Source organism: Anthonomus grandis, chromosome 2 (genome assembly GCF_022605725.1).
Source record: "Anthonomus grandis grandis chromosome 2, icAntGran1.3, whole genome shotgun sequence".
NCBI classification, from domain to species: domain Eukaryota; kingdom Metazoa; phylum Arthropoda; class Insecta; order Coleoptera; family Curculionidae; genus Anthonomus; species Anthonomus grandis.
In genome coordinates, this window is record NC_065547.1 from 21,328,258 (window position 1) to 21,347,774 (window position 19,517).

The 19,517-nt window shown below is 31.3% G+C and overlaps 1 protein-coding gene and 1 long non-coding RNA gene across 2 annotated transcripts in view; one reads left to right on the forward strand and one right to left on the reverse strand.

The window, feature by feature from the left end:
- LOC126750124 (uncharacterized) overlaps positions 1-19,517 on the reverse strand; it is a 72,074-nt gene that overhangs the window by 43,221 nt on the left and 9,336 nt on the right. Inside the window, exons 3-9 of the mRNA XM_050459631.1 lie at positions 867-1,016; positions 629-802; positions 422-466; positions 322-366; positions 215-274; positions 96-137; positions 1-33 (exon numbers count right to left, since the gene is read on the reverse strand). Of these exons, the coding sequence (XP_050315588.1) occupies positions 1-33; positions 96-137; positions 215-274; positions 322-366; positions 422-466; positions 629-802; positions 867-1,016 (549 nt within the window). The remainder of the gene's footprint in view (positions 34-95; positions 138-214; positions 275-321; positions 367-421; positions 467-628; positions 803-866; positions 1,017-19,517) is intronic.
- On the forward strand, positions 3,365-6,313 carry LOC126750251 (uncharacterized). Its single transcript, XR_007665652.1, has 7 exons — positions 3,365-3,703; positions 3,770-3,871; positions 3,936-4,260; positions 4,719-5,279; positions 5,348-5,488; positions 5,555-6,122; positions 6,180-6,313. It is a non-coding gene; the product is annotated as an uncharacterized LOC126750251 (long non-coding RNA).

Sequence of the window (19,517 nt, forward strand, 5' to 3'; positions counted from 1 at the left end):
CTTCATCGATATTGGGTTTTGCTGTTATAGCAACTAAAAAATTAAGAATTTTATATTTTTTATAAATTAAATAATTGGAGCTAATTGAAGCTTACCATCGGTCACAAAATCTTCCTCAACTCTTATATCAGTAACTTCTAAGAAATAAACTCAAATAAATTAAAAATAATTATTATAACCCTATTTATTATCCAAGTACTTGTATTTACTTTACCTTTGGCTATTTTATCTTCATAAGGGTGTATAGTATTTGATGGTAAAGCTAGGGTTGTCCCTTAAAAAATCATATTATTTGTAAATACAGTCTGTCTCTAAACTTACTTTCATTTAATCCATCATGTAGATAAGGTTTTTCAGTTATAGCATCTAAAAAATGTAAAAGTTATTTCATAAGACCTTCAAAAAGTCCATTGATTATTACCTTCATTTATTGAATCGGTAGGGTAGTCTTTAGTAAGAGTAGTATCTGTAAATAAATAATGTTGGAAGTGAATGATCTTAAATGATAAAGAATGATTTCCTTCTCCAGGTGTTATAATATCGTTTACATAGTTCTTTGAGGTTACGTCTTCTAATTGTAAGTATAAACATATTATGTCTACGATGCATATTTTCTAATAAAACTTACTTTCTAAAACACATTTTGGATAGGGGCTATCCCATCCATCGATTAGGCACCCAAGGATAGGCTCTCCTCGAAGTTTGTAACCAGACTTGCATGAAAATTTCAAAATACCACCGTTAAAGGTAAGTTTAATATTGGACTTTTTATATAGAGTGCCTACAGAACAATGATTAGGAACTAAAATAAAACAATTATAGTTTAAGCAAGGCAAAACATTTAAAACCCTATTATAATAACTTACTGACACATTTGGGAATATGGTCCCAGTTGCCTTGAACGCAATGTGCATATTTCTTTCCATATAATTTATAACCCTGAGAGCATTCAAATTTTAAAGATAAATTTCCATGGCTTCGAATCATTTTTCCGTTAAACGATGGATCATTACATTCTACAAATAGAGTCATGCAAAAACCAATGAAAAAATATTTAAAAAAGCATTAAAACATAAAGTGTATTAAACGTTGCTTCTTGGTATAAAAACAACTTTCGACCCATTTGTGCCTTTTATTAGACTGGCAAGAATTTTCTTTTTTTTCCCTTAGAATTGCACCGATATTCGTAGTCACATAATGTGATGTGTCTAATTTCTACTAATATTTCGAGAACCACGCTTCACTTTTATCAGAAATGCCTTTTACCCTTCTTTATATAATATACTATATTTTATTTGGAATGGCCTTCTTGATAAATTTAAATAACATTGACATTTCGATTTTCGTTAACTATCTAGCGTTGAATTATTAAAAATATAAACAATAAATGATAATTAGATCGATAATAGAAAAAGAACAATAATTGATCACAACTTAAAATAAGTTTTAATTCAATTGAAAAAGTGTGTAGAGGAGTAGTGAGGTTTTATTACTAAGCCACTAGAAAATTTATTGGAATTCTTGTGACTTAAAGTTTCTTCCTCGAATGTTTTCTCTGAGAACACTTTCAACCACAAATTACAAAACATTTCAGCCACTGTTTAAAATGGGATAATTTCATTTGCTTAAGTAATCCATAGCAATAAGATCATATCGATTCTTATATATGTTAGTGAGAAAAGTATGTCGATGACAATTCGTTCAAATGAACATCCTTTTTCTCCAGGTTTTTGTACTCTTTGTATTCTAGTATTATGTTAACGATTATTCGGTTTTGTGGGCGCCAGGTATGAGCACAAGACTCGCCATTGTTATGGATTAAAGGAAAAAGGGAATAATAATAACTGTTCCTCTAGGCAACTACTTGGTTGAAGTAAATTTGACTCTTTTCCAAAAGAAATTATAAAAAAATTTAAAAAAAATAAAAAACGTTCCCAAAGAAAAAGAGATTATTCTGACTTTTTACCTGTCAATCATGTCAACAGTCAACAGATATATTAACGTATGACAAGCAAAATAGCGTTTTTCCTTTGATATGAGAAGTGTCGTTAACAGTTAATACTAGGGTTTATCACACTTATGACTGTTTAATAAATAAAAACTTTCTCATACTTTTGCTAGGACATTCTAAAATATCTCCTGTGAACACCGCCATGGACAGCTTTACGAACTTCTGAAACATGATTTTAAGAACTGTCAAGTACGTTGTTTCTTTTAAATTGACGCTCTCTTCATGTTTTCTGATTTTCTATACCTAGTTAATTAAAAGTACTTAGCTATACAGGTGTATTAAATTCGAGTCTCATCATTGCGAACTAGAAAACTAGAAGAGATACGAGATCGGTTAACTTTGCCTCTATAAAGTTGTGCAATTTGGTACTCAATAAAACGCCCTTTAACAAGTATCAAATCTAAAAACTCCGATTATCTTCGAATAGTTTTGATAATCGATATAAGTGCTATGTGTTGGAATATCCAGAAAGACAGCAGCTTGCATTACATTTATTTTATAAATATAAGTAAAAACTTAGCTCAATACGGAAGTTTTGGAAAACCAAGTATTAATTATGGAAGGCTAGTCGATCCAGAAAATGAACAAATAATCTTCAACATTGTAAGTTTTAAAACTAATGTAAAGTAGAAATTTATTTTACTAAAATAAAAAATTTTAATTATTTTTTTTTAAGGCAAATAATAATTATCGTAAAACAAAGTTTTTGCTGGCATTCAAATTGTCTCTGACTTAGGCCCGAGATCGGTCTATTTTCAACAAGTTAATTCCCACCAAAGTTAGACGCTTTCTAACGTCATACTGAAAAACAAAGGACACGAAATTAGCATACGTTAAAATACAAATATGCCCAGCCAATCAGAGAAATTGAGAGTGGAGCAGCACTGCTGATCCTTTCGTGAAAGTTCGTATGTCAAATTTCGTTGCCGATTAGCTACGGAAATTGAAAATCAACGGATTGGTTTTGTTTAACTTAACCTATATTCCAGATTTTATTTTCTTTGCTTGCTTCCTAATAATTGATTTAATTATCAACAATTATATCAACTTTGCGACTATTTGAGTAAAAATTCATAGTGTATAGTGTTGAGTGTTTACTCCATTATCTATACAATACATATCTGTGCTGCTTTTGGGCTCAAAAACAAACAATTTAGTGTTTGAGTTTCATTAACTTTCAATAAACTTCCCAGTGCATAATTTCCTTCCACTTAATCCAATATTTGCACTTATCTGTTGCTGTCTGTTAGACAATTATGGCATCACTAAGGTAAAATACATATCATTTTTTTAGTTCTAATTTGAATAATTATTTATTTTGCAGTCAACAAAATGCAATCTGTGAAGTTTGTGATAAGGAATTTTCTAGCAGAAGCACATCTACCAGAAACAGGCATTGGAAAAAGTTTCACCCTGAATTTGTTGGGAAGGAACAAATAAAACACTTTATATGTCCAATGTGTACTAATGATATCCAGACATTTTCACATTTTAACTGTTTAAACAAACATTTGCTTGATATTCACCATATAACTGTCAAAGAATCAATTTTAAATTTTAGGAATTTTGAAGAATTCACATCTTGGAGGGCACAAGATAATAGGGAAGTAGATTATGCTTGTCAGATCCGAAACAAGTTTAAGAATGGGGAAGAACACATATTTTACAATTGCAACAGGAGCGATATCAGAGGTTGTACAAAGTCTTAGTTATCATTATCAAACATACTTAAGTATGTTTCGTTGTGTTTACTTTTAGGATTTAATAGCGCGTGCAAAGTAAGAAGTGAGAAGTCTGGGAGAAGCATTCGCATTCAAGGAACATGTCCCTCAAAGATTTTAGTAAAAGTTTTAACAAGCGGTAGTAATCTTTTATTATTTTTTATATAGGTAGTTACATTCATTCATAATTTTAATACCTATAGGATCAGTTGCTGTGAAATTTGTGGAAACTCATGTAGGACATGCAGACGAGTTAAGAACAAAACGGTTGTCCAAGGCTGAAGAAAATATTGTAGTTGGGCAATTGACTGCAGGAGTGACAAACGAAAGGATAATTCAAGATGCTAGGAAAATTCAGAACAACACAATACAAAGACTAAACCTACTAAGAAGAGGAGACCTTGCATATTTTATAAGGAAGTATAATATTGACAAAAAAAGAGATGAGAGATATGGTAGCGACTGCTTTAAAAATTAATTAATGGAGTAGCCAAGGAAAAAATTATGTGTTTTTATTCAAAAGAATAGGTATGTACATAAATGAATATACACTAATAAAAAATAAGCATGTTTTAAGAGTAAGTAAATATATCGTCCCCTTTGCCACATACCGACGTAAGTGTAAAAAAGCCAAAAAAATTATGTTAGGCCTTTATGTTATATAACTTTAGTGTACTTTTCATATGACAAACAGGCGTATCTCTATTTCTTGTACTTTTTTCATAATAAATATCCAAGTTTTGTGACTATCAATGTCATATTATGTGCTTATGATTTACAAGAATATATAAGAAAACGACGTATCTGATATTTATAGGCAATTTAAAGAACAAAACAATGGCATAAACAATAAAAGATTCACGTTATTGATGTTGCATTTTTTAAATGAAATTGTATGTAATAAATATACAAGTATCTAGTTAAAAAAACTTGTTCTATCTTTAATCGATCATCCTGTATGTATTACATTGAGCTTTCATTTTTAGGCGATAGTTATCCGGGATTGAATAATAATGATTTTGCTGTGGGATACATGAATGGAATTATGGAAAAAAAATTAAGGACTTTAAAAGAATTATTTGCATAGATGGGACACACGGAACAAATAGAAGAAATCTAGATCTAACAATAATTCTCGTTAAGAACGAAAATAATATGGGCTTCCCAGTCGCATTTTTACTTTCAAAGAGGTTAGACCAAGTAATCCAAGAAATCTTTTTTACGGCTCTTCAACTAAGGCTGGGCGAGACTCTTCAGACCGACTATATAATGAGTGATGATGATCCCAAATATTATAATGCATGGATCAAGGTGATGAATTTGGCAGAAAAACCTAGAAGACTTCTTTGTTCGTGGCACATTATCAAGAATTGGAACATCAAAGGAAGATCAAAATTGAAGAAGGCAGAAAATAGAATACATATGAAGAAGGAAATGAGGAAAATTTTAAAGGAGACCAATATTGCCACTTTTATGGTGTTAAAAGAAAACTATTTCAAGCATTTGGAAGAGGAGGGTGAACACGATTTCTTGAGATACTTGCAGACGTAAGTTAGCAGTATAAAAATACTGCCAACAAAAATTATGACTAAATAGTAATATTATTTGTTTGCAGCTTCTATTTTCAAAGTGAAGAAAGGATCATGATGTGGGCCCATTGCCACAGAATAAATGTTGGTATAAATACAAATATGGCTATAGAAAGTTTAAACAAAGTACTGAAATACAATAAAATGGGAGGTCGACGCAATCTTAAGTATAAATAATTTGCTTAATTCAAAAAAATTGAGATTGAAATAAAATACCAATCTTGTAAATGTAGAGTTGAAAAATTGCTGGATTTGTTAGATGAACTTGTGGATGAGAGGATGTGGAAGAGGATAATTAATAGTGAAAGACCAAACTCAAATAGCTATCAGCATAAAATTGTAATAAAAGCCCATAAGAAAGCCGAAAAAATGAATGGTAAGGTAGAATTTTTAGGATTTGGAAAATTCTAAAAATTCTACCTTAATAAAAAAGTACAAAGTGTTTCGGTAAGTGGTAAGTTCTATGTTGTGTCTTGTCATGAACTATGTGATGAGCAATGTCGCACTGGATACTGTAACAACTGTAAAATATGTTTTCATAAATACAGATGTGAGTGTCTAGAAAATTCTGTCAAAACAGTACTTTGTAAACATATACATGCTGTAGCCACTTTTGAGCAGAGGAGCGAGTTTGTTGTAGGTTCCCCAACTGTGAGTGAAGAGAAAGAGGATAATGTTTTGTTTGTTGATGAACCCACAACTAGCCAAATCAATTAACAGGAGGATGTAAACCATTTTATTTAGGAGAGTTCAAAAATGAAAGTCAATAGTTCTGCAATGGACTTTGAAGAAAATCAAGAAGTAGTTTGAGTAAAATATAAGTTACATTTTTATTACATCGTTTATACTTATTTTAAGATTGCATTGCAAGAAATTTGTAGCTATGGTAGAAGTTTAGATAAAAATGCATTTGCCAGATTTATGGCTGTAATCAACAAATTTAAAAATAAAGAGGTGGAGTAAGAAAATTTTAAGGGCATTGAAAAGAAAAGAAAAATTGAAAAACAAATGTACTATCCAAATAAAAAATAAGCTAGATTTCTTTGTGTATTTAATGACTAGATAATATTTGAATTGTAGCTATTTTTCTATGTTTGTATAGCTGTGAAGTTAACAAAAATAGGATGTGGTATTTTATATGGTATTTTGTGTTATAATCAGTATAATATAACTAAGTATATTTTTTGTAAGGTTTTGGTGCAGGTTTCAAATTGTAAATACAAATTTTATGTAAGAGGTCATATACATAACTAGGTATAGTTTTTGTAAGGCTTAATTTGGTGTAGGTTTCAAATTGTAAAAACAAATTTTAAGACGTCATAGGTGTTGGTTTCTGTATAACTATTTTTATATCTTTTATTTTAAGACTAAAATGTTAGCTTTTTTGTATGTTAATATTCAACTAATCATTTTCTATTACATTTTGTTTGCTATGTTTTTAATATTTTTTAGGGTGCTAAAAAGCTAATCGGATTAACTTGAAATTGACATGGAACGAGGGGGAAGATCCTCTGTGAGTATATATTTATTAATTAAAATGTATACAGAGCAGTAATTTTTTTTCATGTTACTACGAAAAAAACTGTTGAATGGAAGTTTGAATGGTTTGGGCTGTATGTACATGACCAGCAGAGATGCCAAATAAGTTAAAGAAGTGCGAGTCTACATACTATATACCAGATTAATACATTTAGCCACAGCTTAAATAATTCTCTTCCTTATATAAGCCTCTTTGCATTTAATTTTGAGGTTGTTGATATTAAAAATACCATAAATTATTATATTTAAATAACAAATAAATTTATAGATTTTTATTATTTGAAATAAACAAAGTTAAAATATAATTTCTACGTTTTTTTTTTGTTTTCTGTTATTATACTTTGACTTTTTAGTTATATTTACCCTTTATCCAGCCAACCATATATATACTTTATATCAACCACTAAAGTATAATGTATAGAATATGTATAGTGGTAGTGGACAATTTAAAATAATATTATACTTTCAAATAACTATTGACAGTTATTATATTACTAAGGTGCATATTAGAATTATGACATAGAGGTATGTAAAAATGCGAACTTTAAAATGTTCACCGTATATTGTTAAAAAATTTAATTGCCATTTATTTTTATTTTCTAACTTTTTTATTTATCCACTCATCCACCTATTAACTAATTAATTTATCAGCTCTAAACACCAATTCAATTTCGTATCATTATGCTAATTAGTTCTCTAAAAACTAAAAAAAAAATAACGTTTTTGTAGGTTCAATCTTATTCAATTTGAATAAAAAACCATAATTTGGATTAGCAATGAAATACTAAGCGTTATCGTAAATAGAGTTGATAAATTTGAGGCTTTTAGTATAATTTTTGATGAAAAAATAGATATGGTAATATAAGTCAAATATTTTTAATTATATGTAGCTTTTTTAATATTATGTTATATGAATATTTTCTAGGATTTATAGACTGTTACAAATAAAATTATAACTCTAAGGATATTACTACTATTGGTTAAATAAAAGGCGTCATTTCGTTTTTAGGACCTCTTCTCAACGAATTATTATTTTAAAAAGATTGACTTTATCCAATTTAGTAAAACTTTGTTGTAATGCTAGGTGGGTGGAACGCCATAAATTTACCTTTAGATTTTTCTATATATTTGAATATGTCTGTCGCTCATATTTGTGCTAGACAAAAATTGGCCAAATGTACGAACCAATGATCCGAAAGATCCCTATTACCATTTACATCTCTAATTTAGATTTTATGATTGAAGACCGAAAATTTCGTTTTGCTAAAGACTTAATTTAATTTAAATTTAAATATTGTCTTACCATAAGGAATTTAAACATTGTCTTATCATTTAAAAAGCTAGATAAAGACGAATTAAATGCATCTATAAAAAAGTAAGTATCTTGTATCATTGGGATTTACAATAGTGGCAATGAAATTAAAATTGGAGATGGATTTATAGCAAGACTACTGCATTGATAATATTGATTCCATATCATGACATTCTTCATACATTTCTTGTAGTCTAGTAGATTTTTATGCTTACAATAAAAACATTTTTAAAATATTACTGCGCTACACTTACGGGCAGCATTTGCTGAAAGAGCTTTTTCTGTATTATAAAGATTAAATTGGCTAAGAACTAATATGAATGAGCCAAGAACGTTTATCTGGTTTAGGGCTAATGCACATTAGTAAGAAGATTAATTTCAACATAGATAGTGTAATTGATATGTTCACAAACTCCAAAAAACGTGCTTTCGTTTAATAAATCAATTTTTTAATACTACATTTTTAATACACGTTTTATCGACAGCTTCTTAAACCAGTTTTATTTATTTTGATTTTTATTGTCAAGATAAACACAAACAACCATGTCTATGCCAGGATTCGAACCTGAGACGACACGATCATATCGACAAAATTTTTCCACGCAAAAAAGTTTTATCAAGAATCTATGTCCCTTGTCAGATAAAGTGGTGGGGGAAGTTTCTATTTTGAGTGAGAAAAATAGCTAAAAATCGGCTCTGAGTGGACCGATTTTTTTGAAACAACTTTTATTTAAGAGTTCCTTTACATTACCTCTTGCTAAAATTCGCAAGAGGGTCGTTGAGTTGAGACTTACTATATTCGAACAGTTTTTGCATTATTAAAAGCAGCAAAGAAAGCTGAACAGACTGGTAAAACCCATACTCGGATATCATTAATCAAACATTATTAAAAAAAATGGGACTCGTAGAAAATAAAAATTACAAGAATCGTCGTAAATTAGTGCCTAATTCGATCTGAAAAAACTCAAAAGTGGTTAAATGAATATTTGCTCAAAGAAACTGAGGATATTCGTTTACAATTATTTTCACCGAAAATTCTAGTTAAAACTTTTTATGTGATATGAATTGATAAAAAATTTAGTACAATAAGAAACTCGGTAAGTAGATTTGATATATATTTTCAGTGGATCTTTAATGCACTTTTTTAATATCTTTGAGAAATTTGTTTATGATGCTAATTGGGTGATAGCTCTATTTTTTTGTGAATAGAAATAATAGCTGACTGTTTAAAATTTGTTAATAATGGTTTACAAGAAAATAATAAATTGATGTGAATAAGCGGATTGGCAATATTTGTTGTTTTTATTGACCCAGTTGGAATTTGATCTATACCTGACAGTATAAGTTTTGAGATAGAGAGGTGTTTAATGATTTTATTCGCATTTACTAAGGTCAGAAATAAGTTGGTGGCATAATCCAGGAATCAAGAATTTGTGGAGGGATATTTCCCTTAATATATTTTATATCATTTTTGTTTTGTAAAATGCGATTTTTATAGTATTAAAATTTAAATTTTTTGTTAAGTAATTAGCAAAAGAATGGTTATTTTTAGGGCTTTAGGGTTGGATATTAATTATGACTTCTTAAGTATACCAGGACACTTAAATTAATGTTTTTGTAAAAACAAAAATATCAATTATCAAATAATTGCTCCAATAGTTTAGTCTTATCTTGAAAAGACTTCGTTACGTCATACTGAGTGAGTATCCAAGTCAGGTCATCGTTAAAGAATATCTTGCTGTTCCCCTTCTGTTTGGGATCCGTTAATTTGTGATTTTTTTTTTGTTTTTTTTTACTTAGATTTTCATTTGTAACATTTTGGGAATTATTTATTTATTTTATTAAGTAATGGCCAAGGCGCCGGACTGCCAAATATAATTCTTTTAATTGTAGCATTTTATTTTTCCATTTAAATTGATTTTTATTAAAATAAGCTAAACGCTCCATTCGCTTAAATAAATCACAATATGAATTGTTTTTAATTATCAACTAAATAAGGCAACAATTTCTTATGATTAATAAAACTGAAATACATTTTTAATGCTCATCTTAAAGTGAAAAACCTGTTCGGTATCCTGGTGGCGCTAGTATCGCTACGCCGTGGATTTGTTGATTTATTGGGTTCTGCTCCCTGCCTTGGTTCTTCATGGGTCTGTCACTTGTCAATATCGATATCGATTGCCACTTCCAATATGCAAGTTATAATATAAAATATTGCTTACTCTTGATTCATTGGAACCTCTTTTATCCTATTAAGACTAGATTTGGTAATTTCTTGGCAGCATGCCTAAGATTTAATTGGAAACTTAGCGAGGGTTTTCTTTTAATTTCTTTTCCGTTCTTATCTTCGATTGCTTCTTAACCTTACGACTGCCTTGAGGGTGTAATAGTTTGGAGTTCTGTGCAGCCACCACTGACACCAGAACAGTCTGGTTTTCCGGTCACAATAGGACTCGGACAGACTGCCCAGCTTGTCCTGGAAAAGCTCCAAGTGTTGCTGACTGGAGACTAGGAGAATTCAGGCCAGTTTTATAACTTTTAAACCTTTTTCTATTTCTAAATCATTTATTATTATTAACTTGTTGTCATAGTTGATTAAAGTTGATTAGTGGGATATAAACACATAGCCGAAGCCACGAACTTAAAAATATACCTGGACTGCTAATGCATATGGCCACGATACCCAAAAATGACCACTGCATGGTGGCCGCCATTTTTATAGTGGTTGTGTCCTTTTGATGTTGGTGGTTGTGTCCACTCTGAAAATTTTTAGTGTTGCCAACAAAAAATATATTTAATAACGGTAATGAAGTTGACATTTGACGTGTGAGTATAGCGGATTGCCTAGTTTTTGACGATTTGTAAACGACGCTTGGGTATATTGTCTGGAACAGGCGATGTATCTTTCTCCTTATTTAACTTTCCGGAGCTCGCGCGCGGACTCTCACTCCGCAACTATTTTATTTTGTCGTTAATTTCGACAATCGACAACCCGCAGCGCTGTAATATTAAGTATCTTTCTATCCCGGGTTCTCCTACAGTCAGTGCTCATCTGTGCATTTATTGCCAAATTATAGCCACTGCGGACTATGAGTCCGCGCGCGAGCGTTCAATTTAAATATTTTTATGCGTTTTTTTTTGTTAAACTTGTTGTGCAATGGTGAGTGTTAGCTTTTATTATTAAAATTTAATATAGATTATTATTATTTGTACACTTTTATAGATGGCGTGCTCCTGGAGTCGAGAGGAGGCTCGTTTGCAAAAGCTCATGCAAGAATGTTTGGAAGAAGATGATGAGGAGCCAAAGAGTGATTTTGAGGACCAAGAAGATGATGGAGAAGAAGAAAATTTAGAAGGGCAAGATTTGGATAGTGATACCGAACAAGAAATTTCGGAGACGGAACCAACTGATGAAGTCGCTAGGGGAAATTACCCTGTGTTTATTGGCAAAGATAGAACTGAGTGGGCCAAACATATGACGAAAAGAAATGTGAAAACCAGGGCGGAGAACTTGATAAAGCATCTTCCAGGGGTTAAATGACCTGCGAAAGACCTAAAAAGAGAAATTGACAGTTTAAAGATTTTTTTTCACACGAAGTACTGAATTCGATAGTCGAAAATAAAAACAGACATATTTCTATGAGTAGAGGCAATTACCAACGTGAAAGAGATGCAAAAGACACGGACATATTAGAAATACAAGCACTGATTGGATTGCTTTATTTATCTGGGGTATTGAAATCGAATCGACTTAATATTGAAGAAATATGGACACAGAATGGTACTGGCGTCGAGCTTTTTCGACTAACGATGTCCCAATGTCGATTTCGATTTCTGCTAGATCATTTACGTTTTGATGATTTGGCAACTAGAGACGAACGAAAACAGACTGACAAGCTAGCCGCCATCCGGACAGTGTTTAATACAGTTGTTGGTAACTTTGATTCAGCCTATATACCTTTTGAATGGCTAACAATAGACGAGAAGCTAGAAGCATTTCGGGGGCGTTGCAACTTTAGGCAGTATATACCTAGCAAACCCAATAAATATGTGCTAAAAATATTTGCTATGGTAGACGCCAAGACTTTCTACACCTGCAACATGGAGGTTTACGTAGGAAAGCAGCCTGAGGGTCCATTCCAAGCGAGTAATTCTCCCACTGCAGTGGTGCAGAGATTGTGCCAATCAATAAAAATAACCTGTCGTAATATTACAGTTGACAACTGGTTTACCAGTATGGAGCTACTCAATTCCCTTCAGTCCGATTTCAAGCTAACTTTATTAGGTACAGTTAGAAAAAACAGAAGGGAATTGCCACCTGAATTGTCGAATCCTTTGGGTCGTCCACTTTTATCGTTCATGTTCGCCTTTCGTCATAACTGTACTTTAGTATCATATACACCAAAAAAGAAAAAAACGTGCTGCTTTTATCAAGTATGCATTTTGACGATAAAATAGATTCTTCTACTGGAAAACCAGATATGATATTGGACTACAACTTATCTAAAGGAGGTGTTGACTGTGTGGACAAGCTATGTGCGTCTTATAACTGTGCACGTAATACAAGAAGATGGCACATGGTTGTGTTCTATTCGTTACTCAATGTATCGGGAATAAACTTTTGTTGTTCATTCAATGAATAATAATGAAAGTATACGACGAAGAAAGTTTTTGCGATCTTTGTCATTTCAATTAGTGGAGGGCTAAAGTCGCCGTCGAATGACGCAAACTATTCCTAAGGCTACGCAGTTGAGAATAAAACAACTTTTCGGACAGCCCCTACCAGCAAGACAATGTGAACGTTGCTCATACTGCGATAGAAAAAAAAATAGACCTTCTCGTTTTTTTTATGTTGAATGCCACAAATGTGTTTGTTTAGAGCATTCACTTGTTATTTGTCATGAATGCCGTTCAGAATGAAACACATTTTTATTTTTAATTTCTAGAAAGTTTTTATGTGTTGTTAAATGTTTATTTTAATTTTTTTGTAGCAATAAGTTTTGTTAAAATGCCAAAGTCAATGTATTCGATGAATAAAATCTTAAAATAAATAAAAATTAACTTTTATTGCCAATAATTTTTAGAAATATGCACATTTGAAGCCTGCGGACTCTGAGTCCGCATGCGAGCGTCCTTTCCAAAATACTTAGCGCGAGCTCCGGAAGATTAATACGTGAATAATGTATCACCATCTTTGTTTAAAGGTATTTGGTTTTGTTTTGCAACACCGAATTATTGTGAATTGACCGTCTGTGTTGTTTATATTAGAATAATATATTGAGTTGCTGACAGAATAATATATTTTTCCTATAAAAACCCTTTATAATTACAAACCCTCATAAAATCATCTATATTTTGATTCTTATATATCGTTGTACCTATTAATGTGGAAACACTGTACATGGAAGGAAAGTAAAACTCGTAATAGTAAAAATAGAAAGAAAATAAGTGTTTTTAACTGAATTTGTTAAGTAAATTCAACCAAAAATTAAAATGAATATCATGATTTTCATGGTATTAGGATTTATAAGATTCAAGATTATCAGAATGATAAAACAAATATTTTAAAGTGCACGCATCTATTCCAAGTCTATTGAAACTTTGTCTCATTATAGGTTAGGATTACTTTCTTTCATAAATTTTAACGAAATTCTTAAAGAAGTACCAGAAAAATCACAGATCTAACGCAACTATCTTAAATTCTTACCTATATGTAACTTTCTATTTTGTATTTTTGTAAACATAACCTCTCAAAAACTTTAATTGTTTTGTTTCTCTACAGTTGGCACAATTAAAATTTGTCAGAGTGACCAACATCGAAAGGACACAATCGCGCAAAATGGCGGCCCCCTAGTAGTGGTGATTTACTTTTCACTGAATTGGCAGTCCAGGTATATTTATAAGTTCGTGGCGGAAGCCCATATAACCTTGGATTAGGTGTTCATGTCTTTCTCGCCTCACGCAATAAGGATGTCCATTTAATAACACGGTGCTCGATTGCTGCTAAATCTTGAAAAGGAAGAATTCTTTAATAGGGGGAATATTAATTGAGGTAGAGGGGCTACTTTTTAAAATTAGTTTGGTTGATACAGGGTGTCCCAAAAAAGCGTGGTACATTTTTTTTTAAATGAAACCACCTATATTTTTTTGGGAGTCTCATTTGACTATCTCTTCAACCCTAAAATTATTTTGCCTTAAAATGCGACGTTGCCTATTTATAACAATTAAAAGAAATTTTTAAAAAAATCAATGTTTCACCTAAATAATAATATTTACCACCGACGTTTTTTATTTTTTTGAAAAATCTTTTCTATTCATTCATCTAATTTTATCTTTCGAAATTCCAAAATTTATTTTTTTTTTATACGGGGTCATCAAAATCGTTACTCAAATAATGATATTTTCAATTCAATTTTGCGCAATTTTTTTAAATGAATCATCCCGTATCTAGTAATTCGTTTTGATAGAACATTCTTTTATCTTTAATTTGATACCAATAAATTTGCCATTATCTCTAACTGTTTTCTCAAAATTGGTTCTCAAAGGAAAAATTACATATTTTTTTCATAGGCATTACAACGTTTAATTTTACTTGAGAATTATTAGAGCACACTGGAAGCGTATAAAAAACAAACTAGAGCAGAAACAGTTTTAAATGAACAAATAAAAGTGGCATTTACCAAGTGGGTTGTAGAAAATCCGAAAATTAGAGTAAAACAAACACGGACTTACAAATACAGAAATCTTCCGTAGGAAAATGCCACAAGAAAAACAAATATCACTTCCATCAAGTTCAATTACATCAAGGATTCACGAAAAACATTAACAACATTAATTAGGAATCTACTTAATTAGAAGTTCTATCATAAAAATTGCTCAAAATGTCTACCAACACAAATCAGCCGTACGTGCGAAAGATGTACTACACGAAACGTGGAAGGCGTAATACGTCTAAAAGACTCTTGTATGCGCTCCACCATATCTTCCCTAGTAGATTCCCACACTTCCCCATAAGAAGAAATCCAGAAGCGTTAATTCTGGTGATCTTGGAGGCCATCCAGTGGGGCCAGTCGAAGTTTAATAAATATGTATACTAAAGTTAATTTTAATAACTAACCTAGCCTTTCAATTCATCTATTACCAAATTGGTGTATGATATGTTCCCTGACATTGTCAGCTAGCTGGTGCACCATTCAACTGTAGCCACATCCGATGCCTTACAAAGTCGGGAAGCACGGAAACTCTCTTAAGAAATTTAGAAAAACTTCTCCTATTATACGATTTTCAAAAAAGTAGGGACCAATAACAAAATTGTGTACTATTGCACTCCAAACATTAATGCTTTATCTGTGTTGAAAATTATTGATAAAAACTTAATGGGGCTTTTCTGTGTTGTAAAAATAAAAGTTATGTCGGTTCACAGAATCATTTCTATGGAACGTACATTCATCATTGAAAGGCACAAATTTTTAAAAAAATCTCGTTTTCTGTTGCTTGATTTTGTGCCCATTGACAAAAGATGTATTTTAATAGAACACTTGAATCTTGGGTCATTTATTACATTAATCACATTAAAATCAAAATGACGGATAGGCACTATCTTAGAAGATGTTTTAACGTATAAATTACAGTTCAAAATGACCGGCATCTTGATGTACCTTTATGAAATCTATGAACTTTCGGTCAGTTGTTAATTGTCAAACTTGTGAAATTATTGCTAATCTATGAACAAATTGCAAGCTTACTAGACTAAGCAATTTTTACCCAGAAATTGGGATTTTTTTTTGTTTGCGAATTTTTTTGTTGGGTTTTATTACTGTATCAAATGACAGTTCGATATATCAAAATGGCGGATAGTCCTTAGAAAGTTATTCTTTTTTTAAAATCATTTTTGGCAAGTTCTTGATGTAACTGCACATGACAGGAATTCTATTTGTTTTTCTTGGGACATTTTTTCACGGACGATTTCGAGATTTCTAAGTTCTTACTTAGTTGTAATTTAAGAACTAATTTCCGGTGTTGCAACGACCGACATTGTGATTACCAATTGATTTTCTTCATTTAAAACTGTTTTCGTTCTAGTTTGCTTTTTGTACTCTACGCTTCCAGTACGCTCTAATTGTTCTTTTAATTTCGTCAACACTCTATCATCAGGATGTTGGTTATTAGGAATTTTTTGAATAAGTAAACATTATATTTGGCATACGTTACACAACAAAGAATAAATTAATTATGGCCAACTTTTTACTGGTATAAAAAAAAAATTTAAATGAGGTAAGCATCATTTCCGTCATAAACGCCGTTAGACTTTTTTCTATAGGGTCATTTGAAATCTATTGTGTTTACTCCCTAACCTGAAAGTTTGGATGAACTTCGTCAACAGCTGCCATGATATCCCACAACATGTTTTTGAAAATGTCCATCAGGAATTTGAACATCGCCTATATTATTGTTTGGCCAAAAACGGGCAACATTTTGAACACTTATTGAAATAAAAACTGATATTTTTGTTTTTCTAACTGAACAAATTAAGATAAACAAAGATTTTTCTAATTTTTTCGAAAACGAATCGACCGATTTAAAAAAATCAGATATATATATTTTAATAACATCAAAGAGCCAAGTAATTAATTTGTAATTGCGTGACAGGTTCAATGAGAGCGAAAAATTTTGAATGTTTGTCTCTTTTTTGTCTTGTTGGCGCTGCAGTACCCATGCAGCGCTGACGCTAAACCCATTCAACTGCCGTAGTACTACGCGAAGGTCGCGAAATAAAATTAAAAGAATTTAGAGAGCCTAAGGAGAAAAACAACCAAAAAATTGAAATGGTTATAAAAAAATTGTCCAGTGTAACAGCCAAGCTGTGCGACATCTAAAGGAGACAAAAGCAAAGTATCAATAGTTTTTCGGCCACTCTCCATACTTCCAAAACGTTAACAATTAATTGCAGATGTCCTTGAAATATTTCAATGTTGTTTATTCCAGAAAAATCAAAAAGCAAGCTGATGTAATAAAATCGTATAAACGATATTCACCAAGGTAAAATCATACGAACGCCTTGAAATACAGTCTCAATTACGGTTTAAAAAAAACTTGGTTTCTAAAAAAGAAAAGGATTCTTGATCAAAATCATGGCGAGCTTTTCCTACACCTGTTATTTTATACAGAGTGAATAGGGAAAAACGCACCAAACTTCAGGTGATTATTATAAACGTGAAAATAATATTAAAAAATCCATATGTATCTTATCCGATTCCCATTTGTTTTTAATTATAGCTTAATTAAAATGTTTTAAATAGCTTGCTGCTTCTTATTACAAATGCGGTACCGATTGTTTAGTCCATTTTGTTGTTCTGAATGTATTAGTGTCAGTATATTTGACTCTTTTATTTTCGAGTTTGGAAAATTAAAGTCGTAAAAAAAAGCCACACATCTATTCACATTTAAAATATGCAAATATGATTTTTCCAAAATACCGCCGACAGTTTCCACACCGAAGACATCTAAACATAACAGTATTTATCAGAGATTTAAACAAACTTTGTGAGAACAAAACTCTGCCCACTAACAGAACATCTGAATAAGCCACTCAGTAAGGTTTAGGAGTCCGGTAAAGTTAAAAGGACGTCTAAAAACCCTTTTTTTTATAATTTTTACATAGAATGTTGAGTTTGAACATTTTATTGATAAAAAAGTGAGGATGAAGTAAAAAAATGCAAAATTATAAAGGTAAAGTATAAGTATAAAATATATAAGTATAAAAAGTATAATTCACAATTACACCCGGCTTAACTACACTCTACAGGGAGTAAATAAATAGATCCGAAAAAATTCAGGTGCTTACTCGGGTAAATTTTAAGAAAAAAACTTTATATAAACGTATGTTCTAAAAGTCCGAACTTTTGAGATACCGAGTGGTAAAGATTGAAGAAAAATATATGTTTTTTTAAAATACGTGTGAAGCCCCTGTAGATATTTTAGTAGTTTTTGATATGCATTTTCTATGCATCAAAAGGCATTCTCTGAGGCTCACTATTTTTTTTTAAATTGTATCAGTGTCCGGTACTGGATATTGATGACTTGAGAAACCGAATCATTAATTCATATACCGTAATTCAAAATTCTCCCGGAATTTTTTATCATCGACAAATGCGGCGACGTACAGACTTGCATAATGGCAGAGGGTGGTCATTTTCAACATTTTTTATAATTATTTAATTGATTTTTCTTTCATTTGGTTTAAAACAAAGATTAGAATCACATCTAAACATTAATAATAAACACGTAATATATTTAGATAGATGGATTTATTTTTTTTAATCGAATACGCAACCTCGGACAAAACAAAATCAAAAGATCAAATTTGCTCAGAAATAAATGAGAATTACAAAAACAAAAAAAATTTAAAAAATGTGGCGTACCATATGTTTCATCAAAAATATTTAGTTTAAACGTTGCACGAACGTCACTGGTACAAATAAAAAAAATTAGTGAGCCTCAGGAAATGCCTTTTGATGCATAGAAAATGCATACCAAATTTGATAAAAATATCTACAGGGTTTTTAGAGGTATTATAAGAAAAAACATATATTTTTCTTCAATCTTTACCAAATAAGAAAAGCCATACGTAGCAAGGGAGGCAAGCCTCCTCCAGCGGTCAAAATCCAACGGGCCGTGCACTCGATTTGGCGCCGACAAACGCCGTTTTCATCGCGCGAAATAAGGCGCCAAGGGAGGCTAGCCTCCGATCATCTGGTTAACCTGATTTTTGTTTTGTTTTGAATTTTCAGCAGTTTTCAGTAGTTTTGATTTCGGTGATTGTCGTGTCTTTTGCCCGCGAATTTTGACAAGGTAGGTGGTTTTGGCTAACGGTTTTATTGATTAGTTTTGATTTTGTCGATTCATCGATTTAATTGTGCGACCGGATTTCCCTCTATGTTAATGTTTGGTACTTAATTTAAGGTATTTATCGTGTTTAATAATTTATTATTATGTGTATTTGAGTGATGCAAGTTAAGATATTTTTATTTAATGGCTTCTTTTATTAATCATCATATCATTTCTATGTTTGTTTGCTGAAAGATGAAAGATGGACAAATTAAATGAAATCAAACAAGCTGAAGATTTAATAGACTGGCTGCTATTAAACAATTTTAGTTCATTACGCTTTGATGCCAAATATTATGTTATTAAGACTTTGGGCAGGCCTCAGCCCCATTTAATTTCATTGCGATCTGCAGACAATCGACAAAAGCGCGAGTTTAATTTGACTTGGTACAGCAAATATGATTGGTTGACCGGATCGGTTAAAGGAGAAAAGCTTTTTTGCTGGGCTTGTCTGTTAT